Consider the following 24,391-nt stretch of genomic DNA (forward strand, 5'->3'; position numbering starts at 1 on the left):
AGCATCTGCCCAGCCACAGAATTCAGCCAGTCGGAGGTCCCTTCCAATCGCTTGGTCTAATCTCCTTCACTTTATAGGAAAGGCAACTAAGGCCCAGAAAAAGAAAGTGATTGCTCGTGGTCATAAGGTTATCTCTGAGTCAACTTTTTAATATTCACTCCTCAGAGGCTGTGAACATTTATTCTATTGCTAGAAATCATCAAAAACTGAAAGGCTAGATGTACATACTTGCTTAGTATCACATGTGAACAATGGAAAGGAATCAAGCAGTAAAAATGGATACAAAATAAACATCAATGTGGGTCAAATAACATAGGTGATAGGAGTTTCCAAACTGATTATGCTCTATAACTAATCATAGAGACTTATGGGATACTGCAGGATAAACATACACTTCCTAAAAGGGAACAAACTCACTTTAAGATCACCATAACCAAAATAAAATCAAATCACTATGCATCGCATTAGCTAAGTAACAGTCTGCAGGGGAGGTTAAAGGTATAGGGCGTGGGACAGGAATGATATTCCTTTAAAAAATAAAAACAAAATACCAACAACAAAAACATAAAATCTTCAGGGTAACACCAGATTCATACTTAGATAAAAACAGAAGAGAGGGGACCCATAAACTAGAGGTTATCTACGTATAACCAATGAGCCAAGTCCACTCAGAGAACCCGGCTATACTTGAGAAACTCTTTTCAGCCTCATCCTAAAGCCTGAAGATGCCACCTAAGGTATCAATTTGAGAGGCAGCCCACTCCCTACCCAATGCCAGCTCATTCTGCACAAAGTTAGAAATGTGATCAGACACTACACTCAGGGAAAATTGCTTTTGAAAATGAGTTTCCAACCTTTCTGTTAAGGATCGTTTTCAAAGACCCATCAGGCCAGAAGATGCTTCCATGTTTTAACAGGGGAACGCAGTAGGCACATTTACGGTGGAATTTTAATGAAAAGATAATGAAAGAAGAATGAAAAATTAGAATTATTCGTTTAACCTCTAACATTGACCTAAGTATTAGGCCCTCTGGGCAGTACATTAGAATCACCTGGAGAGCTTTAAAAATTCCTAATGCCCTGGCCCTGACCCAGACCAATTACATTAGAATCTCTGGGGTGGGACTCAGGCTTCAGTACTTTTTAAAGCTCCCCAGGTGATTCCATTGTGCAGCCCAGTTAGGAATCCACCGCTCTACAGAGAGTTAGTCTAAAATTTGAATATCAAATACTCTTAATTAAAGCAGGATAAACTAACTAGGCATCCTAGAAGTACAATACCCTGAAATGTTATCCAATTGAATACAAAACTATAATTTTAACAATTTGTCTTTTTAAGTCAATCATACCCAGATTTATTTGACTTTCTGTCTCTTCTTCAGATGTTTACACAGCAGAAGCAACTACCTCTTAAGTCCAGATATTTTTTTTCTCAATATACTTAACGGTGAGCCTGAGGTACAAACTAAGTGAGAATGAGAAATCTCATCCCCACTCTCCATGGTTGGCCTTTCAAAATAGAAAAATAAAGACTAACTTCTCTTAAATGTTTCAAAACAAAATAATTAAACTGCATCTTTGGGTAAACAACCAATGAAACTCAGTGAGGTATTTCCTTTATTTTTAATAGTCAAAGACTCAGGGTTGATGATGGAAATAGCTGCATAGTTCTGACTCTGCTAAAATGGCTGGTGAAATTACATCACAGGAGGGCTGAGCTTTGTGGGAGTTCTGCAGAGCAGCACGTTTTTAGCCATTTGGGTTGAGCTGTGGAGTGCTAGCCTTTTTCCAGGAGGTGAACTCTCCCTAATTAGATAGCATCACTACAATTTGCCCAGCCTAATTGGAGGAGGTTATCCAAACCTGACTGAGGACACGCAACAAACAATAATGATAAAGACAGCTTTAATGGTCCTGAAGGCTTAACATTTCTCCCAAGGAAAATATCAGGGGTGGTGGCTAGATTGCTGGGTTTCTAAGAAAAGGGCAACTCTCTCTACCATGAGAGGGATTAAATCTTAAAGGCAGCCATGAAAATAAGAATCAAAAACCTCGTGATCGGGCTTCCCTGGTGGCGCAGTGGTTAAGAATCTGCCTGCCAATGCAGGGGACACGGGTTCGAGCTCTGGTCTGGGAAGATCCCACATGCCACGGAGCAACTAAGCCCGTGAGCCACAACTACTGAGCCTGCGCGTCTGGAGCCTGTGCTCCGCAACAAGAGAGGCCGCGATAGTGAGAGGCCCGCACACCGCGATGAAGAGTGGCCCCCGCTCGCCGCAACTGGAGAAAGCCCTCGCACAGAAACGAAGACCCAACACAGCCAAAAATAAATAAATAAATTAATTAATTAATTTAAAAAAAAAAACCTGGTCCACAAATGTTATTCAGTCGCTTTCTCTCCAAAAGACATTCAGATAGTAAAGGGAATGAAATCAACACCGCCGCCCCCCCCCTCCCCAGCTGCCTGGTGCAATACTGACTCATTCCAGATTGAAAGGATAGTTGTAAAACCACTACCATATTTGGCTTCCAGGTGGTGGTGGTGTGTTTCCTTCCTAACATAAAACGTATAGGAATACTATTCAGCAATAAAAAGGAAGGAAGAACTCATTCATGTTACAACATGAATGAAACTTAAAAACATTATGCTCAGTAAAAGAAGCCACATATTGTATCATTCCATTTATATGAAATATCCATAAAAAACAAATCTTTAGAGACGGGAAGTACATTGGTGTTGCCTAGGGCTGAGGGCGGGATAAGGGATTGGCTGCCAATGGCCAGAAGGGATCCTTTTAGGGGTGCTGGAAGTGTCCTAAAATTGGATTGTGGTGATGGCTGCGTAACTCTGTATACTTACTAAAAATCGTGGAAATCACTGAAAAGGGATGGATTTTATGGTATATAAATTATTGGTTATTCTTTAGACCTAACTAAAATCCTACTCTTTGGACTAAATAAAACTTTTAAAAAACGAAATCGTGCCCCCTCTCCTGCGTCTGGGGGTGGTTCCTCAGCTCCCTTGCAGGTCCTGTGTCACTTTACACTCCCCGTGAATTCTGCTTTCTCCCGTTTCCTCATGTGAAAAGTTACCAGGATGAGAGAGAAAGAGAGGGGTGGAAGAGCACATTACCAAATCTGAGATCTGTGCAATCCCAACAGACACCAGGTCTGGGAGTTTGGAAAGGCAGTCATAAATCCTTCCTGATCTAGAAAAGAAGAAAAAGCAAATGTAAGGAAGGGTCCGGGCCACCTCCCAAGCGTGGCCCTACCCATGACAGTAAATGGAGCCCCCGGGGAAAATCCGACCGTGGCAGAAACAAAGTCGGAAGGCTGGATCCCTAAAATCCGAAGAAAAACCAGTCCGTTGATGGGGTTTCTAACAAATACAGGGCATGCGTTTATCCAACCCAGGTTGGCGTGACTTCAGAAGTACGAACTTTGTTTCAACGTGAGCACAGATTTGGGAAGTTTGTTCTGAGGCCGCGTGTACCTGGTAGCTCTCCGGAGCCCCGCGTTCCCGGCGCCGCGGTACTGTGCGCGGGGAACCACCACTCCCCAGCCCGGGTGAGGCCGGCTCCCTCGGGCAGCCCCGCCCGGTCGCCGCACGTCGGGCAACCTCCCCGCGCGCTCCCGCCGCCGCCCCACACTCGTCCCGGCTCCCCTGACGCCGGGGCCGGCGAGGTCCCCGGCCCTCCGCCGGGCCTTCGCGCCTCCCCCAGGGACGGACGCGGCATCCAGGTGGCCGAGTCCCGCGCCGCGGGGTGGCGCCTCGGCGCGGCCTCACACCGGGACGGAGAGGGGGTGAGGGCGGAGCTGGACGGCCGCCGCCCGGTCCCGGGGGACCAGCTCCCAGCCCCCTCTCCGCGCGCCCCCTCCCCGCGCGCCCCCCGCGCAGTGCTCATGCGCGCGGCCCAGCCTTTATAGCGGCCGTGGGAGCCGCGCTTTCCGCACTCGGGCGCAACCTGGCGGACCCGACTCAGGTGCAGAGCCCCCGGCGTCCGGCGCGGGCGTGCGGGTCCCTGACGCCTGCCTGTTCGTGTCTTCCCTTTGTCGCTCCCAACTTGTCTGTCTGTCTTCAGAGTGCACCCTCCTCCTGGTCCGGGGTTGCACCTCGACTCTGAGTTTGGCTCGATTTGCAGCCAGAGCGTCGCCTCCAGCTTGAGAGTGGCACGAGCTCCCGGGCAGCGGCCTCTTCGGTCTCCTCCTCTCCTCGGCCTCCCCTGGGTTTCCGAGGGGTGCGGGATCCCTGAGGGGGCGGGGGGCGGGCGCGGTGTGGTGGGGACGTAGGGGTCTCCGTTCTCGGGGAGCCTCCCTTGCATTCTCCCTCTCTTCCAGGTCCGAGCAGCCCCTAGACTACCATGTCTGCAGCCTGGATCCCGGTTCTCTGCCTTGGTGGGTAGGCGGCCCTCACCGCCCTCTTCCCCTCGCACCAAGCAAGGTGGAGGTGGAGGCTGGAACCAGCCCTCGCGCTGTCCTCTCTTCGCAGGTGTCTGTCTGCTGCTGCTGCTGCCAGAGCCCGCGGGCAGCGAGGGAGCCGGTGAGTTGCGGGTTCCCGGGTCCGGGAGCGGGGCTCTCTCCGGGGGGTGCGAGGGGCTGCGGGCCAGCGCGTAGGAACGCACTCAGATGGATCCCCTGGGCCTTGGCCGGGGGTCGGAGCTAGAAGGGTGCGAAGGTTGGAACTGCTGCCTGGCGCACCCCATTCATACCTACAGCCCATCTACTCCCGCTTACCCATTTCTCCCTCGGGAAGGGGCTCCTGGGGTCCGATGGGGACGTTCTTCACAAGGTGCGGAGAAGGAAGCCTCCCCCCATCCACACCCACAACCCCGGAGCTTCCTCTCCCCCCAGCAAGCCGAGCAGCGGCAGCAGAAGGTCAAGGCTGGGGGTGTTCGTTGAGCCCCACCGAGGAGCGCCGTAGTCCCGGGTGTTCCGCGGAGTTTGGGGTCAGGGAGAGGCCTTCAGACTGTCAGAGAGACAGAGAGAGGTTTCGGGAGTGAAAGAGGCTTACGTCGTTGTCCCATCTTGTTTGACCCCTATAAAAAAAAAAAAAAAGCAACATTTACGGGCCCATTTCATATTCGAGAGAGTCTAAAAAAGAGTGTGTTGCACACGTAGAAGTCCGAGGCAGGGTGTGTGGTTTGGTGTGTTTTATACAACGTAAAAAGCAAACTCTTTTTCAAAATCTATCCTTTATTTTTCTTGAAAGGAGAAAGGAAGGTAAGTATTGCAGAGGGCTGTATTCAGTGCCCCCTCACACAAACACTAAAGTCAGTGTTGGCAGCTAAAGGCAGAGCCTCTGGTGCCTCGAAAATGGGAGGAAAATTAAGGCTGTTTGCTAACAGGTATGAAACTCCTAGGTACGAGGTTACTGTTCTTGGTAAGGATTTTAACTTGCCCAGCAATCTAGAGTGTTTCAGAGCTAAGGAATCAGCACTGTACCTTCCATGGCGTCCTGCCTTCCTTTCCATGGAGGTGTACAGTCCAGGGCACAGCTGGGCACAGAGTGCTCTTAGAAGAGGGTCCTTGCTAGAGGCAGGCTTCTCAGTGGGGCAGTATGACCAGACAGCACTACTGTCTTGGAAAAAGAAAAAAAAATTTTTTTTAATGATTAACATCTGTTTCAAAAACGTTTGGATAACCATAATTTCCAGTGTTTGGAAAATAGTATTTAATAACATCCTCAATTTAATAGTCACAGTAAATTGATGAATTAATATGTTGTATTAAGTTATCTTGTTACATGTTGCCAAGGGCTTGTCTCTAACATCTTTTGTAGTAAAAACTATGATTATTATTCGGGTTGACCATGTAAAACTTGAGAGTATTAACAGTGCTTTCTAAAACTGCATTCACTGCCTGATATATCTCTCTGGACAGATCTGGAGCAGAAATAAGCAGGTTCAATTCAGATCAAAATGATCCATTCTGAACGGACTAACTTCTCTGTTTCCTGTCCTGCAGGAGTTGCAGAATTTTCCTTGGGCTGTGTGACCTTGGGCAAAATAACCCCATGGCTTTAATTACTTCAGCTGAAAAATGAATGATTGAGCTAAATGACGTTCTGTAAAGTGAAACATCTTTTTACTGGTTTGCTTAAATTAAAATATAATTTTTATGCACTGCATTTGAAGAAAACTGATATAAATGGCCCTCAGAAGCAACGGATGACTTAGATTTGTGCATGTGTCTATAAAATTGTTCCTCAGAGGTTCAACCCAGATTTAATATCTTCACCTCAGGCAACTATGTACACAGTTGTAATCAGAGTTGAGGTTCTTATATTTCTAGAATGAATTAATTAATGGTCAATGACTAATGTTATTTTCTAATTCTGATATATTTCCAATTATGTATCTCCAAACTGATAAGAACTTAAATTCTCCCATTAGACTTTACAGTGTCTGAGAACTAGATTAAATTGGAAAATTGATTTTTGGCTTGCTAAAATCTGGAATGGTGTGGAACAGTACCTACATCAATATTCTTAAAAAGAAATGTAGAAATTAGGGAAGCAGGGCTTCCCTGGTGGCGCAGTGGTTGAGAATCTGCCTGCCAATGCAGGGGACACAGGTTCGAGCCCTGGTCTGGGTAGATCCCACGTGCCACGGAGCAACTGGGCCCGTGAGCCACAATTACTGAGCCTGCGCGTCTGGAGCCTGTGCTCCGCAACAAGAGAGGCCGCGATAGTGAGAGGCCCGTGCATTGCGATGAAGAGTGGCCCCCACTTGCCGCAACTAGAGAAACCCCTTGCACAGAAACGAAGACCCAACACAGCCATAAATAAATAAATAAATAATTTAAAAAAAAAGAAAGAAATTAGGGAAGTAAAATTTCAATCTCATATTCTGGTTCCCCCACCACGACTTCCCTAAATGTCCTAAGAATGGTTTTTACTTCTGTCCTTTCTCTTCAGTTCCCATCGCTATCACGTGCTTTACCAGAGGCCTGGACATCAGGAAAGAAAAAGCAGATGTGCTCTGTCCAGGGGGTTGCCCTCTGGAGGAATTCTCTGTGTTTGGGAACATAGTATATGCTTCTGTATCAAGCATCTGTGGTGCCGCCGTCCACAGGTAAGCTCCAACATGCCAAGGGGAGAGAAATGCAAGTGTGATTATTTCCCTTTCTCTTTAGCCATCTGGACACCCCCTCCCACCTTTTCTTTCTTTTGGTACCAATTTTGGCCATAGAAGATGGACACATTTTTAAGGTTTTCCTGGATATCCTTGAGTCACCAACTACATAGGGGAAGCTTTCTGACTAAAGGCAAATTGCATTATTTCTGGATAGCTAGAGTCCTGTGATTCTAAAAACATTCCTAATCATGTACTATATTACTGAGTTTTTACTGTATGACAGCCGTTATTTTAACTTCCACGACAACTCTACAGCTGTACAAGGTAGGTACAATTTTACTCCATTTTACAGATGAGGAAACTGAATTCAGAGAGTTGTCAAGTATCTTGCCCAAGGCCACAACTGTTAGCAAGTGCCAGAGTTGGGACTGAAAGCCCAGGTCTGCCTCCAGAGCCCATATTCATCACCACTCTCCCGTCCTGTGAGAGAATGGCCAGTATGACACTTTTTTTAAAAAAATGAAGTTCAAGGACATGTAGTTAAGGTATTTTAGAAAACTGTTTGGCGCTCTTAACTCTGATCCTCTGAGCTGTAGGGAACAGGAAACTGCAAGTGTGTCCTTATTAACATTTAAGAAGTTTCACAGCACAAAACCATTTCCCTGGGCAGATTTTGTACCTGTGTAAGCAAGTTTTTAAAAAGGTTGACAGCATCCTTAGATGGCTTCCCTGCTGAACTATTTTCTTTTTTTTTTTTTTTTTAACCTTTCATTTCTTTTTTTTAAAATTAATTAATTAATTTATTTATTTATTTATTTTTGGCTGTGTTGGGTCTTCATTTCTGTGCGAGGGCTTTCTCTAGTTGCGGAGAGCGGGGGCCACTCTTCATCGCGGTGCGCGGGCCTCTCACTATCGCGGCCTCTCTTGCTGTGGAGCACAGGCTCCAGACGCGCAGGCTCAGTAGTTGTGGCTCACGGGCCCAGTTGCTCCGTGGCACGTGGGATCTACCCAGACCAGGGCTCGAACCTGTGTCCCCTGCACTGGCAGGCAGATTCTCAACCACTGCGCCACCAGGGAAGCCCTGAACTATTTTCTTGATTAATCAGAATAATAGATGCAGTATGGCAATATAAGTCAGTCAAATGCCCCTGAAAAAGTGTGGGTAGAGTCTCAGCTGTTATTCTTGTGTTGCAGGGGGGTAATCAGCAACTCAGGGGGACCCGTACGAATCTATAGCCTACCAGGTCGAGAAAACTATTCCTCAGTAGTTGCCAATGGCATCCAGTCTCAGACGCTTTCCAGATGGTCTGCTTCTTTCACAGTGACAAGTAGGTACAATTAAAGTGTTCTTACTTTTGTGTAAATATTGTCTCCCCAACCCCCAAAAAAGTTTTCTGCTTTTCTCAGCTCAACCTCTTTGACTCTGACGGAAAAACTTGTGATCAAGACTGGAAGGGTCAACTGTGGGTTAGAGTCAGGGGATCCGAAGGGTTAAGGACACACTCAAGCCAAACTTGGGTAAATGGGGGAAAAATTATCTTGCTGTCAGAAGATGGCAATAGAAAATTGAATTGCCTGCAGTCAGAATGCCCTGACATTTACCAAATAACCCTAACTCAAAAAAACGGGTGAATGAATGTGAATTCATTTTATGGTGATCTTTTAAAAATACGATACAATACATGAGAATCCATTTTGGTTCTTTGAAACTAGCATGCAGCAATTACTCTTGCAATTGCCACCACTCTATTACATTTATCATCCTATAGAACCCTAAATTAGATTCATTATGCTTTGATGGTAAGGAAGGAAGAGGAAAAAATAGTCTTCTCTTTATTTTAACAGAAGGCAAAAGTGGTACCCAGGAAGCCACAGGACAAGCAGTGTCCACAGCACGTCCAGCAATAGGTATGAAATATGGAACCTATCTCCTAGTTGCCTGGCACAGCATTAGGAAGTTATAAATAAGTGTTATTGATAAAAGCTTTCCTTTTTTAAAATATTGAAACACAAAGCAAATATCTTTACTGGTATATTGCGTAGGGAAACGTTCAATTTTATATTTCAAATTCCTTATCCTTCTTTTATTTTCATTTATAAACTCTGCTACTAGACATTCTCTTGAAGTCCTACCATTTCTCCCTGATTTGATAAGCTATGCCTAGAAACTGGTCTAAGTAAAAGTACCATGAACTTCTAGTTCCATTTGTCATATGAATAAAAGAAATGAGTTTATGACATAGTATGAGTGTGTTTCATGTTTGGTAATTGCAATCATTGTTGCTTTTGTTGTGGTCAAAAAAAAAAAAAAAACAATAAAAGAAATGAGTGTGTGTCTATTTGAGAAATAGCCAGAGATCTCCCTTTCTAAGACTGTGGCAACTTTAAATTCAAAGAAATTAAGAACATTAGCATCTAACTCTGAGTTTCCAATCCTACCTCAACTGTGGGTTTGGGATATCAAAGTCCTGGATTGGAAGCATATTAAATATGTACGTCTACTACAGTCCTGACTTGTTTCTTTGTTGGGGTATTGCTTCCCTAGTCCAGAAAATGATGAGGAAATTAATTTTTTTTAAAAGTATTTTCAAAAATGACACTCCTTATCATGAGCTTTTCCCTTGTGGTCTCTTTCTATGGAATTGTCTTCCTTTTGCTAATGCCAGGTGCTTTTTTTGTTTCAGGTAAACGACTAAAGAAAACACCGGAGAAGAAAACTGGCAATAAGGGTAAGAGTCCGGATATCCATTTGGGAATATAACATTTTCTCTCTCTCCCTCCCTTCTCTTGAAACTGCTAATGGAAAGACTTGTTTGGGTGTTCACAGACTGTAAAGCAGACATTGCATTTCTGATTGATGGAAGTTTTAATATCGGGCAACGCCGATTTAATCTACAGAAGAATTTTGTTGGGAAAGTGGCTCTAATGTTGGGAATTGGAACAGAAGGACCGCACGTGGGCCTTGTTCAAGCCAGGTACCAACCTTGTTAAAATGGGAGGAGACTTGAATGATGTCTTGAATGATGACAAATGATCAATCCTTTTAGTAGGTACATTCATTTCAGTTCAATATAAACAAATTGAGGTGTGGACAGTCTGGATTCCCAAATTATAAAGTCAGAATTTAAGACTGCCTGAGCAGACTGGGCAGTATAAGTGCTTCCTTTTTGGAATAAAAGGACTTAGAGAATTATATGCTATCTATTTGAGGACCAGAAGGTAGGCTAAAAGGCTTGTTGCTCGTACAGATTACTTCTGCACATCTGCTCTGCTCAATTCCTAATTTCTCTTCGCTGAAGGAGGAAGCAGTGATGTTTATTTCTCCTCCGTATTCGGTCGTTATTCTTTTTAGCTCTTTCCATATTCCCTTGATTGGAAATCTGAAGCTTAACCTTTTATTTATTGTATAGTAGTATTTATTGATGTCTTTTAGGATTATAATATGCTCATTAGAGAAAGCTTGAAAAACATATAAAACACAAAGAAAACAAATTTCCCAAATATACCCCTCTGAGATAATCAATGTAAAATGTTGTATTTCCTTTCAGTATTTTAAGAAAATATTTGATGGTACATATGTGTGTATTTCTTTTTCAAAAGCTCAGATTATAAAAATGTCCTATAGCCTGCTTTTTTTTTTTAATCCCTCATTATTTTGAGCATCAAAATACTGAGGCTCACAATACTGGGCACTGTGAGCTCAGTATCACAAATATTCTTCAAAAAATGATGTTTCATAATGTTCCTTAGCATGATTTATTTAACCATTCTATTGTTTTTTCACAATTACACCGTGCTGAACATCCTTATGTCATCCTTGTGCCGTCTCTGATAAATTCGTTCGGCTAGATTCCCAGAAGTGAGATTGGGTCAAAGGGTTCTGATATTTTTAAGGCTTCTGAAATAAACAGTTCAATTGCTTTCTAGAAAGTTGATTCAGTTTAAACTACTATCAGCTGTGTGTAAGGGTGTCACAAGTAGTATTACAAATATTTATATTTCATTTGTTCTTATCTTGTTTTTTACAATTGGTTCTTAGAATTTTTTTTGGTGTAAGAATCTTTTTGTTGTTTTATACACAATTTAACCATTGTCCCATATCTTAAAAAAAATGAGCTTCTTATTCCATTCATTTGTGATATCAATTTATAACTTTAGACAAATATTTCTTTGATCCATATGCTAATTCTAACATCTTTTCTACAATGCTTTGATTATTGAAGCTTTAGTGTATATTTTAACATCTCATAGGGCAAATTCCCCTCAATATTTTTCTTCTAATATTTTTTCTTTGCTGTTTTTACCTAACTCTTTTTCAGGAGGAAAGCTACACTACTTTGTAGACGCATACAAAGACTAGCTTCTTTATAAACTTCCTGATTTATGATTTTTCTATTTTAGGAAGAACATTAGAATAGATAAACTATGTCAAGGGTTTATATTTAAGTAGAATAAGAGAATGTCTCATTAAGGATGCAAAAATAAGACTAAATCTCATAAATAATAATTTGGATAGTTGAAAAGTGACCATAAAAATAAAAAGGTTATCGACTCATGAAAACTAATTTTGTGACCCAACCATTACACCAAGTATACAGAAATCATGCCACCAGGTATGCAGAAATACAATGAGTGCTATTTCCTTCAGAAATCTTGACTTAATGGCAATTGATAATGCTAAGATCTTAAAATTTTGCACTGATGAAATTTTGACTTATCTAAAAGTTTTAAACACAACAAATTGTGCTTTAAGTAATTGTTTTCACTCAACATGGTCGCTAATGAACACAAAGTTATAAAAGCTGAAATTCTTTTACTATTAAATATGAAAAATCCCAAATCTATTAAAATACACATAATTGTAAGACTAGCAAATGTCAATATCATTTATCATAAGAAAAATTCAATATTATAATACTTTATAATTTGTTTGCTTGTAAGTTTTCTCATTTTAAAAATGTTGGCCTTAGTGTCACTGAAATTGCCTCTTCTGACCAGAGACCTGGGTTATTAGACCCAGACTATTCAGGGCTTCCAAGGTCCCCCACTGGAGCAGACCTAGACTCACACCCACCTATGTTCCTACTATCTGGTGCCCAACTCTGCAGATTTCCATTAAGCCCAGTGCCCTGAGCCACCTGGTTTCAGGTGCTTCACATAGTTTAGGAGCCAGACAAACCTGAATTTAAAATGTGGTTATGTTTTGTTGGGTAAATTACCTAAGTGTTCTGGGCCTCCATTTATGTAATAGGGATAATAATTCCTACCTTGTACAGTTATGATGAAATGAGATTACACATGTAGTATGTATTTAGCATATTACCCAGAATACAATAAACCCTCAAGGTAGCAATTGTTTTTGTTACATTTTTTGAAAGAACCCTAAAAATTCAAGTAAGGATGCAATATACCCTAGTTGGCTGTATGCTGTGGAATTAAGAAACTTAGGCATTGTCCAATTTAAAGACTTTTTTTTAAGGTATATAATGTTGCTTGTTTGTTTTACATTTCCAATTCTCCCTGGATAACATTTTTTCCCTTTTTTGCCTAGTGAACATCCCCAAATAGAATTTTACTTGAAAAACTTTACATCAGCCAAAGATGTTTTGTTTGCCATAAAGGAAGTAGGTTTCAGAGGGGGTAATTCCAATACAGGTAAGTAGACTTTGGCATCTGGGATGTAACACAGAGAGGGTTATGAATGATCAGACATGTAAGACAGTATTATGCTATTTTATATAAGCAGAAGTGAAACTCTTCTTCCTGGCACTGATCTTGGTTAGGTCTGCACTTGATATCTGAGATATTTAATTTATAATGGAAAATGTACCAAAGGGTTTATTGGTATTGCTCATTTAAAAAAAATATAAGACATTGTGACTTATAATCCTCAGGTAGGGCAGATATTACTTTAGAGAAGTACCTGTTTAGAATATTTAAAAGAAGCAGAGATCAACAGACTCATCTAATGAATGCAGATGTGACAGAAAGAACTAGAATAGAATGCTGGACCTTCTGCGGGGAGACTTCTTGTTCTGAGTCCGTAGAGGTACTCATCAGTCACTAAGGAGCTAGATAGAGAGCACAAGTACAGAAGTGGGAGTCAGGTTTATGTTTCTGACTGGTGATTGATGTAAGGAAAGGAAATGTAATGCTCTGGGAGGTAGGTGATGGGGGAAGAAATGTGGGTTGTGAAGACAAAAAATAGGCATGATGGATAATTAAACTTTCCCATCTGATGCATATGTTAAAGAACTGAGTTCTACATAAGTTAAATTCTTAAACTTGGAGGCATCAAGTTCGTACAGGGAAAAAGAAGTGTCATTTTGAGCAGTGGTGCCGTTCCAGTTTGCTTCTTTTTCAAACCTAGGAAAAGCCTTGAAGCACACCGCCCAGAAGTTCTTCACAGAAGACACTGGAGTGAGAAAAGGGATTCCCAAAGTGGTGGTGGTGTTTATTGATGGCTGGCCTTCTGATGACATCGAGGAAGCAGGCATTGTGGCCAGAGAGTTTGGTGTCAATGTATTTATAGTTTCTGTGGCTAAGCCTATCCCTGAGGAACTGGGAATGGTTCAGGATGTTGCATTTGTTGACAAGGTAAGTAGTTGAGAGGTGTCTTGTTATAGTAGTGATTCAGTTTTGGACCTCTAGGCGTAGTGCTGACTGGCCCATATCTGGATTAACTTTGAAGATTCAAGATTTAATGTTTCCTAATTTTAAAGAAACAACTTTTGACTCCTTTGGTTATCTTTTATGTGTCTCTCCCATTAGGCTGTCTGTCGGAATAATGGCTTCTTCTCTTACCACATGCCCAGTTGGTTTGGCACCACAAAATACGTAAAACCTCTGGTACAGAAGCTCTGTACTCATGAGCAAATGATGTGCAGCAAGACCTGTTATAACTCAGTGAACATCGCCTTTCTAGTTGATGGCTCCAGCAGTATTGGAGAAAGTAATTTCCGCCTCATGCTTGAATTTGTTTCCAACATAGCTAAGACTTTTGAAATCTCAGACATTGGTGCCAAGATAGCTGCCGTACAGTTCACCTACGATCAGCGCACAGAATTCAGTTTCACTGACTATAGCACCAAAGAGAATGTCCTAGCCGTTATCAGAAACATCCGCTATATGAGTGGTGGGACAGCTACTGGTGATGCCATTTCCTTTACTGTTAGAAATGTGTTTGGTCCCATGAGGGACAGTCCCAACAAGAACTTCCTGGTAGTTGTCACAGATGGGCAGTCCTATGATGATGTTCGAGGGCCTGCTGCTGCTGCACATGATGCAGGTAAGGTCCTTGTCCTTTGTCTGGGAAGGGAACTGGGGAGAGGTTCAGTGAATTTTAGGAGTAAATATAAACTTAAGTGTTTGATTGAACAAACATCTACAGGATGGCAGTCATTGTTCTAAGAGTTTTACCCAATATTAACTGATTTAATTGTCAAAGCAGCCCTACTAAATCTCGTTCTACAGATAAGGAAACAAACTTCCCCAAATCACACACCTAGTAAGTGGTGAGGCCAGTATTAAAATCCAGGCAGGGACTTCCCTGGTAGGCCAGTGGTTAAGGCTCTGCGCTTCCACTGCAGGGGGCGTTGGTTCGATCCCTGGTCGGGGAGCTAAGATCCCCCATGCTGTGTGATGTGGCCAAAAAAGTAAAAAAATAAAGATTTTGTAATCCTCTAAAAAAACCCAAAACAAAACCCAGGCAAGTCTGGCTGAATCCTTACCTAACCACTGTGGTTTGGGGAGAATTGCCATTGAGAACTATGTCATAGGTCAAGGAAATATGTTACAGGTGTTCATGTTTGGCTCACACTTGGAATATATAACCCCACAATTACAGTTTATCATAACTTACTATGAATCTGCTATTTGATAATTTATCTTTTTTTTTTTAGTAGTTTTCAATCTGGCATGAGTTTTCTAAGATCACCAATTAAGACTTTAACCCTATTCCACTTAATTTCCTTTTCAGTGTCTTTTTTCCCCCTTGAGATAATGAAACACTTATAAAAGGGTATAAAAAGGTTCTTTCTCTTACCCCAACCTTAATATTACCTTTGGCAAAGGCCACTAGTTCCTGAAGACATTAGCATGTGTGTTGCTGAGATCAACAGGCCAAGAAAAAGCTGAGGTTCCCTTTCCTGGGATAAAAACGGAGTGATTGGAAGTCCAATAATATTTAAAAAACAAAAATGCTAACTTGGGAGCGGGGGAATGAACAGCCTTACATTTTTCTATACTCCTCTATACTTTCTTTTCCCTATTTAATTCCTAATGACTTTTCCTTTTATACATTTATTAGCACCTCTGCTAATGCACTTGTGTACTTTTATAGGTATTGATGGAATACTGTTTTTATTAAGTAGAATAGAGAATGGATACATGCAATTTAAGCTATATATACAATGGCTTATTTTTATACATCTGTCTTAATGTATTCTTCAACTAACTTATGTTGAAGACCTTTTTGCTATCATACTCCTTAAAAGTGTAGCTTACTGCATTTATGGTTAACAGGATTGGATTCAGGCTACATAAAGTGAACTAAATAAATTCAAATATATTCTCCCTATGTGATTAATTGAACTTCAGGAGGTTGGGCCGCACTATTTTCATGAAAGTTATCCTTTAGTGATAGCAAAGTGAAAGTTAACAAAAGCCAGAAGATGGATAGGTGTTCAGGGCTAGGGCACAGCTGTTTTGGTTTTCTAACTGTAATTATATACTGGGCCTGAGCTAGACAATCTGAGCTTGAATGTAGAATTAAAAGTGAAGAAAACTGAAGGGGAGAAATTTTTTTGACTTCTTTCGCCAGGGAGAGGGGAGGATTAGCTGGTGATGATAAATCAGTAATTGTTTCAAGTAGCTTTTACATCATCAAAACCTGCTTTATTTATGTCTTAAGTATTCACAACTCTGATCACTGTATACCACTAGAAGGGTGATGAAGCTGGATAGAAGGGAGTAACTATTTCAGAAACTCTCAAAATTTTATGGGGGATTTCCTCCAGTAGATAGATGGTAGTCTACACTTCACAGACATTTCTTTTTGGCTATTTTTGTTACTTTATTTTGGCTGTGCTATGTAGCATGCAGGATCTTAGTTCCCCAACCAGAAATCAAACCCAAGCCCCCTGCAGTGGAAGCATGGAGTCTTAACCACTGGACTGCCAGGAAAGTCCCTGGCTGTTTTCATCATCAGAAAACTTTTGCTTTGGGATTAAAGACTGTCAATTTTTTTTTTTTTAATAACTATTTTTGGCCACATTGGGTCTTCACTGCTGTGTGTGGGCTTTCTCTAGTTGCTGCGAGCAGGGGCTACTCTATGCAGCAGAGTGCGTGGGCTTCTCACTGCAGTGGCTTCTCTTGTTGCGGAGCATGGGCTCTAGGCACGTGGGCCTCAGCAGTTGTGGCTTGCGGGTTCTAGAGCACAGGCTCAGTAGCTGTGGCACACAGGCTTAGTTGCTCCACAGCATGTGGGGTCTTCCCGGACCAGGGCTTGAACCCGTGTCCCCTGCATTGGCAGGCAGAGTCTTAACTACTGCGCCACCAGAGAAGTCCCTGTCAGTTTCTTACTATTGGCCAATTTGCTAATGCAACACATATTGAAATAGGAGAAAGTTATCATTCACAGAGGACTCGTCACCATTCCCCAGACAAGGCAAGAACCTTAGAAAACTTTTATCATTTATATATCCCATCTTCTAGTGTCATTCTTTCTTGCTTTATTATACTGGCTATGACTCCAGTATAACAATTAATTGTGATGAGAGCAGGCGGTCCTTTCTCATGCCAAACTTGGAGAAGTTTTCACCATTTCACTAAGCATGTTTGCTGTAGGGTTTGTTCTTATTTGTCTGTAGATATTATCAGGTTAAGAAAGCTTCCTTCTCTTTCTAGCTTACTGTGTACTATCATGAATGGATGTTGAACTTTATCAAATGTTAAGGTGGTAAATTGCACTGATGGCAAAACCTGTGGTTTTGACCAAACTGTTTAGCCATTCTCATCACGATTACTGCTAAAACCTGCCCAACATTTGGTACAGGGGATTTAGTTCTTCAGGCATTACAAGGCAGTTTTGTCTGCAACTACGTACTAATATGTGAAAAATATATACATGCAATTTTATACGTAAGCTGGAACTTGGTTTTAATTGACTTAAAAATACTTCCATCGTAGGTATCACCATCTTCTCTGTTGGTGTGGCTTGGGCACCTCTGGATGACCTGAAAGATATGGCCTCTAAACCAAAGGAGTCGCATGCTTTCTTCACAAGAGAGTTCACAGGATTAGAACCAATTGTTTCTGATGTCATCAGAGGCATCTGTAGAGATTTCTTAGAATCCCAGCAATAAATGGTGACATTTTGACAACTGAAAGAAAAAGTGCAAGGGGATATAATGTATAAGTTGTTTCTAGTAATACTGAAATATATAGCATACTAAGATCAGACACAAAACTATTATACTAAAGATGGCAAAAATGTAAGCAAATAAGCATTCATTTAAAGCTACCTTCTAATTACAGTTCAGACTCGATTGTTCAAAACACTCTGCTGAGGCTTCATAATCACGAACCTTAGAAACTCAGGAAAGAGGAGATATCGCAGATTAAAATTTTAAGAGTTCTATTTTAACATGCATATTAAATGTATACATATGCAAATTCTATAGCTCAATAAAAGCAGCTGATATTTAGACCAAAAGCAACATTCCTTCTCTAATTCTGTATTACACATATAAGGAAAATGAAAGAGAAACACATATAAGGAAAATGAGAAACAAATAGAAAACAGCTCAACTTAGTTCAAATATATATTGACCCAAGTAGATGTTGTCTTAAAACCAGTCAACAATCTGGTTTTAAGATGTTACTTAACATACTAAAAGTTACTTAACATACTAAAAGTTATAATTACAGATGAAATGGAAGCGATTTAGGTTATCAAGCCTCTTTTGTAGTGTACCTTCATGGTAACAACAAATATCACACTGAACAAGACAGAAGAATTGCCTGGTATTTTTCTATTTATAGCCTTAATTTTATATGTGTATTGATATATTTGGCTTATACTCTAAAAGTCAACCATGTATTGAAAAAAATATTAAGTTGGTAAATTTTTACTTACCACTTATAAACACTTAGCTTTAAAGAAAAGCACACCTTTCAAAGAGAACTGCAGGAAAGAATATTTTACTTTGACTATTTAAGCAATAAAACTGCTAGTGACTATTATTCTAAGGTGCCTTACTTCTTATTATTCCAAGTGTCTCCCCCTAGGGCATGGTAAAAATTCTATTGATACATTAACCACTTCGTGTGGAAAGACCGAGTTTTTTTCTTAAAATCATGCAATAAGACTAAGTATATTTATTTTCTGTTCCAATTACTTATTGAATGCCTACTGTTCTAGGCATTATGCACAGCCAGTACCAGGTTAAACAGTTGATTACTTGGTTCAACAAAGTTGTTTTGTAATTAATAGTATTTTTACTTAAACATCCTTGTGAAGTTGGTTCCTAAGAAAAGTGATCAAAACTCCCTTTATGTAACTATCATTACCTCACCAAGAACTCTGCTCTCCGACGGAAGTGCTGTCATATCTTATCCTGCCTGTCTTCTCTAAGGACAGGATCTATCCTCTCTCTCATTCATCTGCACACTCTATTTCCCATCACACATACACTGATCCTATCTGAAATGGTTTACAACCAGTTGACCTGAAAAAGGTGTTAACTGGTTGGAAAACTTATACTCCAACAAATCTTTTGAGGTAACCAGGGAAGCTAATATTTTGACTTAAAGAGCAGCAAGAGAGTAGAAGTGAACACTTTATATTTAAGTTACTGTTAATTATTTTTTAGAACTAAACATAATCAAGATAAAGGGTTAACAACTAAAAATAGAGTAAAAGAGGATTTTTTAAAAGATATAATTCAGCTTTGCAAGCATGCCTAAATTTGTTACGCTAGCCTATTTATAAACCTTAATGCATTAAATGAGATGTTGGTCTTCAGTGGATAACTTGTACATGAATAAATATGAAAAGAGCAGACTATGATTAAACATTGGGGAAGTCGACATATTAAAGTTTGTATATAAAAATACTCTTAAACTTTACGTATAAAGCACCATTTAATAGTCAAATGAATCTACATAATTTCCCATTAAGTCACAAATGGAAGCACACAAATGATATTCTTTTTGCATCCTTTTAGTCTCTTCCAAATGTTTAATATTGTAGAGAAAATACAACCAAAGTAGATAAAAATAAACATATATACTATTTTTATTCATTTCAGTTTTAATACATTTCAAAAAAGATGAATGTTTATGCATTGCAATGATGATAATCACATTTCAGTTAAACAGTAATGCATTGGCTTGGAACAGCTGCCAGAAACAATACTAGCTTTGGAAAGCTTGTTCCTAAATTATTAAAATAAAAAAAGGGAAGGAAGAGAAATGCCTCTTTAATTTGTTCATTAAGTTGAATGTTCAATTCAGAAAACCAAAAAACCAATATTTTAAGAAAATTTCTGAAAACTTTTAGTGTTTCACCAGCAATGACTAAAATTGACATTTCGATTTTTATGGTAGGTGACAAAATTTCTCAATGTACATACAATGTAATTTTTTTTTTTGAAGTAGGCATTCAAATAGAATTTTGCCACGTTAAGTTTTCTAATGTTACCTTCTAATTGCATTTGCAATTCCCTTCAAAGAAAAAGGATTATTACCTTGTTGAAGGAAAAGTTTGAAGATATTAATACTTAACATTTATGAGGATAACTTTTAATTAATGAACAATGCAGTTTACTCTCTGCTGAACTTTTCTGTGGGAAACAGGTTTGGCTAGATAGGAAAGACAACACTATTAATTGAAATTCAGATTTAATAACGTAATAGGGTATCTTAAGGAAATGATTTAAAACTGCATATCTGTTTTTTTTTTTTTTTTGGTTATTTTGAATTATCTAAGTTACTTCAATAGAAGATTTTTAAATCCCCAAATGGGGTGAAATACTTAGAAAGGCATTCTTAACAGTATTAACTGTTCTAATCTTATTAGAGTATCAATAAACAGTACAAAGTTTAAAAGAACAGCATAAAAATGAAGGACTCACTGAGAAATCATCTCCATTTCCTACTTTAATGGAGAGTAAAGTATTGCACTTTATTATTCAACACAAAATAATGTAGCCAACAGTAACATACAGGTACACAATTTAATATTTATTATATGCATTTTATATACATTGTTTTTCAACAGCTGTACGTTCGCTATGTGGTACAATCTTAAAAATTTGCTGATTCATAGTTTGTAAAACAAAAACCTTACAAAACTCATCAAAACTCGCAAACTGATCAGAAAAGTTTTTTGGAAGACTAGAAAAAATACTTTATTGTCTTAATCATGCATTACACAAACAAAATCTTTAGTTACACCATAAAATTAAGCACATCTGAAAAAATAAAACAGGGATAACTAGTCCAAACACAGCAGATTTCTGTATCCTGATTCAACTATTTTTGTATCCTATTTGTAATGCAAATAAAATTTTACTCCGAATATTTTAAAACAAGATAGTTTTCTCTGGAATCATGGTAAACCAAGATATGTATCTGGGGGGAGTCACCTTGGTTTGTAACTTAAACTATAAAATACTCCATTTTTAGTCTATTTTAGACTATTCAAAGAGTTCTAAAATAGATATACAGGTTCCTTTAGCACATTAATAAAAGGATATAAAGACCAACAAAAAGTGAAATAAATAATAGGCTATTAGCAAGATGGATAATCCTTGATAAATAAACTTGTAAATACAGTAAGATGTACAAAATATCACATAGTGATAGGATGCCAAGATTAGTTTTTTTTTTTCTTTTTTAAGAGTTCATCTGGAGTACTAAACCCCACCGTTTCATTTTAATACACTTAATAGTCCTTGGTTTAAGAAGACAGTTACGTGATGTTGAAGGTGATTTAGCATCTTTATGGAAAGACTTAGCTGAGCTGTATTACGCAAAAGAAGGAAAGAGTGTGCTTACACGGCAGCGGGTCAGTGAGATCTCTGTGTTTCAGGGTTGTATAATGCAGAAAAACTTCAATACAATCTTGAGCACTGTTGTGACAGGCTAAATATATAAAAAGACTTATAAAAACTAGAATTTTATCCAAACATTTTGTGCAACTAATGCTAAAATATTTTAAGTTAAATTTTCTTTTTTATTTTTTTTAAAGCAAAATAAGTTTAAAAGGGAATCTGTGGCATTCAACTGATAAACAGAAGATCACTAAGAGATGAAAAAAAGCTACTCTTGGAGCTCACTTCCCCCCAACAAGAGCACCACATTCCTAACCCTAAGGCAGCACACAGAGTCCAAAATAAAAGTCTTTTTGTAAGATCAGACTCCACACTGGCTTAAAGATACCTAAAAGACAGACATACGCTCAGTTCATATCCAGTACAGGCCACAAACAATGGAGTCCTTTTTTGTCCCACGAAATACAGTAATTACAATTAAATTAATGAGCCTGATGTTAAGATGTGATTTCCACCAATTTATGCCTGCCCCAAATAGCCTTCATCAGGCAGATCACATGTAGTGTCATATCAGTAACATTTTTGATGGCAGTGATGCAGACCCTCTGTGTCCAAGCGAATCTGTTGTTATGATGAGAGTTTTTGTTGATTCACACAAATACTTTGGCAAGGGCATCAGCCCCCGCACTAGCAATATATGCTTTTGATGGATGGAAAGCAACATCATAAATTGATTCATCTAATTTTTTCCTATGTGCTGTTATTTCTTGCACACATGTCTTGCTGTCCAAATTCCACAATCTAATAGAACAGTCATGGCCTGTAAAAGAATAAATGAAAAATGTTACTGAGTAACAGTTCTATTATAAAATTTGTGGGCAGTACAGTAAGGTTCAGACTTACTTCCAGACATCAAGTAGATTCCATTAGGATCTACTGCTAGACTTGTAACAGCATCCAAATGAGCTACCATAGAATGGATCATTTTACCTAAATAAAACATAACAGAGAAGATTAAGTTTTTAAATAGTTACTAACTTGAGCGATCAGAAACCAAAATACAATATCGACATAAAATAATATCACCACAGCAATATTTTTTTATTGTAATAAAATACACGTAACACAAAATTTACCATCTTAAACATTTAAGAGGGTACAATTCAGTGGCTTTTAGAACATTCATAATGATGTGCAACCATCACCATTATCTAGTTCAGAACATTTTCATCTCTGCAAAAGGAAACCCTGTACCCACTAAGCAAGTCACTCCCCATTCCTCCCCTCCAAGTCCCTGGTAACCACTAATCTGCTTTCTCTATGGACTGGCCTATTCTAAATGCTTCATACAAATGAAATCATACAATAACACGTGGCTTTTTGTGTCTGCCTTCTGTCACTTAGTATAATGTTTTCAAGGTTCATCCACTATAATACTATTCTAAAGACAATTTTAATTCTAATGCAGAAGTTTCCCAGTAACTCCTAAAGACATCTGTGTGACTTCAATCTGACAGTATATGATAGTGGAAAACATAATGACTATAGGGTTGCATCAAAAGCTTAAGATCATGTAAAGGGGAATTAAAATGAAAATAGAATCCTTCTCATTCAGAGATGTAAAGATTATTTGATATACACGGTTAATGATAAATAAATCACCAGAAAATATATTTCTCTCTAAAGATTCTAGTAGCATCATTTATCTTCTGAAATGTCAATCATTTTATAGATTAGAAACAAGAAAGGGGAGAAGGGTGGGAGTACATCACAGAAATTACTCTGGATTTCCCCAGATAGTAACAAAAGCACTATTCTGGAAAACATAAATTTAGTGAATATCTTCATTAAGATTTGGCAAGCAAATGGATTCAACAGTGAGTTGAAATTAAAAAACAAGTTGTGAATACAAAGTTGCGTTGCACAAATACAAGGGCATCAGCCTCTGCATTGGCAATACATGTTCCTCATGGTTGGAAAGCAAAATCATAAACTGATTCATCCAAGAAAGGAATAAAGCAGCAAGTACTGCTAACTTAAAAAATTTCCTCCCCTTTCATTCAGCAATGAATCTTTATTACTCAAATGCCTGGGCTGCTCCTGATGAGAGATGGAGGTCTTTCTCCAGAATTCTATTTACAGTCATTTGCCATGCTCCTTGTTCCCTGATGACATTCCACACTGAGATTTGAAATAGACCTACTTTTGTTATTTGCCATGGGGCTATAGCCCTTGACCTGAATACAAAACCACAACATAATCAAATGTGCAAAAATTTACTCTGAAAAACATAAGTCTGCCATTTTCTGGCAATACTAAACAATTATCAATTAAGGACAAAATTAGTCTCTTGTCATTTCAACCACATTTGTCTGTTTTTCATCAATACTAAGATTAACAGAGTAATTTTAAGGATTTTTCTCTACTATCCTGAGAAACAGAAAAATCATTCAACATACTATTAGTCCAACATAATTCATCTATCAGTTCTAGAATCCATTCCTCTCAATATTCCTATTAAAAAAAAAATCCAGAGTATGAAATGGCTGGCCTCTAGCACAATAACCTCAAAACATTAGGGGGTTAACTACTAAGCATCATTAGCTTCCCTTAAAATGTCAGCTCTGTGATGGTGACTCTTAATTCACAGATCTAGTTCTGACTTCTCTCCTGAGAATGATCCTACATCTCCTATATTTAACATGTCTTAAACCAAAGAATTCTTTCAACCAAATAGCAGATCTACCCATTTCTTTAAGGCTGCTATAATTTTCCAAGTTTAACTTCAGCTTTCCTGCCTGTGCACTAAACTAACCCTCACCATGATATGTAAAGTCAGTTTAGAATCAACCTTCCTCTACATAGTCACGAAGTCACTTCAGAATGTGAGTGACCTTCAGATTGGACCATTTACAGAGGTGCAATGCTGAACCAAGCTGGATGCTGGGTTTCTACTAGTGACCACAGAAGTCACAAAGCTTCTGACCCCTCCCAACAACTAGGACCCCTCCTTCAGGAGCATATACATGCAGCTTCTCACATATAACCAAATTTACCTTTGCCCCATGGCTCTGCTACCACCCTTCTTCCCCCACCAAGATTAATTCTTTCTTCCTATAACTGAGGAAACAGAGGACACATGCAGTCACCAGTTCTCTCTTCCCTGGCACCTTAAGCTCTTTGACTTGGATCATCTATGAAATGGAGAAGAAACAGACTAAAAAAAAAAGTGGACTCTGGAAGCAAACTGCATGGGTT

General features: G+C 39.4%; 2 protein-coding genes across 10 annotated transcripts in view; one reads left to right on the forward strand and one right to left on the reverse strand.

Annotated features, from left to right (window-relative positions):
• Positions 1 to 3,948: 3,948 nt before the first annotated feature.
• COCH (cochlin) lies at positions 3,949 to 19,042 on the forward strand. Of its 4 annotated transcripts, none has more exons than XM_036840713.1 (12): positions 3,949 to 3,983; positions 4,339 to 4,395; positions 4,490 to 4,540; positions 6,917 to 7,073; positions 8,271 to 8,404; positions 8,922 to 8,984; positions 9,761 to 9,805; positions 9,904 to 10,051; positions 12,628 to 12,731; positions 13,447 to 13,673; positions 13,848 to 14,364; positions 17,265 to 19,042. In XM_036840713.1, the coding sequence occupies exons 2-12, from the start codon at positions 4,362 to 4,364 to the stop codon at positions 17,438 to 17,440; spliced, it is 1,656 nt and encodes a 551-aa protein (XP_036696608.1). In that variant the 5' UTR covers positions 3,949 to 3,983; positions 4,339 to 4,361; the 3' UTR covers positions 17,441 to 19,042. The 4 variants fall into 4 exon arrangements, with proteins under 4 accessions (XP_036696608.1, XP_036696599.1, XP_036696590.1 ...); XM_036840704.1 differs by lacking the exon at positions 3,949 to 3,983 and adding an exon at positions 4,156 to 4,199; XM_036840695.1 differs by lacking the exon at positions 3,949 to 3,983 and adding an exon at positions 4,195 to 4,238.
• A 314-nt stretch (positions 19,043 to 19,356) lies between these two features.
• Positions 19,357 to 24,391, reverse strand: part of STRN3 (striatin 3) — a 123,069-nt gene continuing 118,034 nt past the window's right edge. For all 6 annotated transcript variants that reach the window (XM_036842432.1, XM_036842431.1, XM_036842433.1 and 3 more), the window contains 2 exons: positions 22,037 to 22,123; positions 19,357 to 21,953 (listed from right to left, as the gene is read on the reverse strand). In XM_036842432.1, the coding sequence (XP_036698327.1) occupies positions 21,784 to 21,953; positions 22,037 to 22,123 (257 nt within the window). In that variant the 3' untranslated portion in view covers positions 19,357 to 21,783. The remainder of the gene's footprint in view (positions 21,954 to 22,036; positions 22,124 to 24,391) is intronic.

This window comes from Balaenoptera musculus, chromosome 2, assembly GCF_009873245.2.
Source record: "Balaenoptera musculus isolate JJ_BM4_2016_0621 chromosome 2, mBalMus1.pri.v3, whole genome shotgun sequence".
NCBI classification, from domain to species: Eukaryota; Metazoa; Chordata; class Mammalia; order Artiodactyla; family Balaenopteridae; genus Balaenoptera; species Balaenoptera musculus.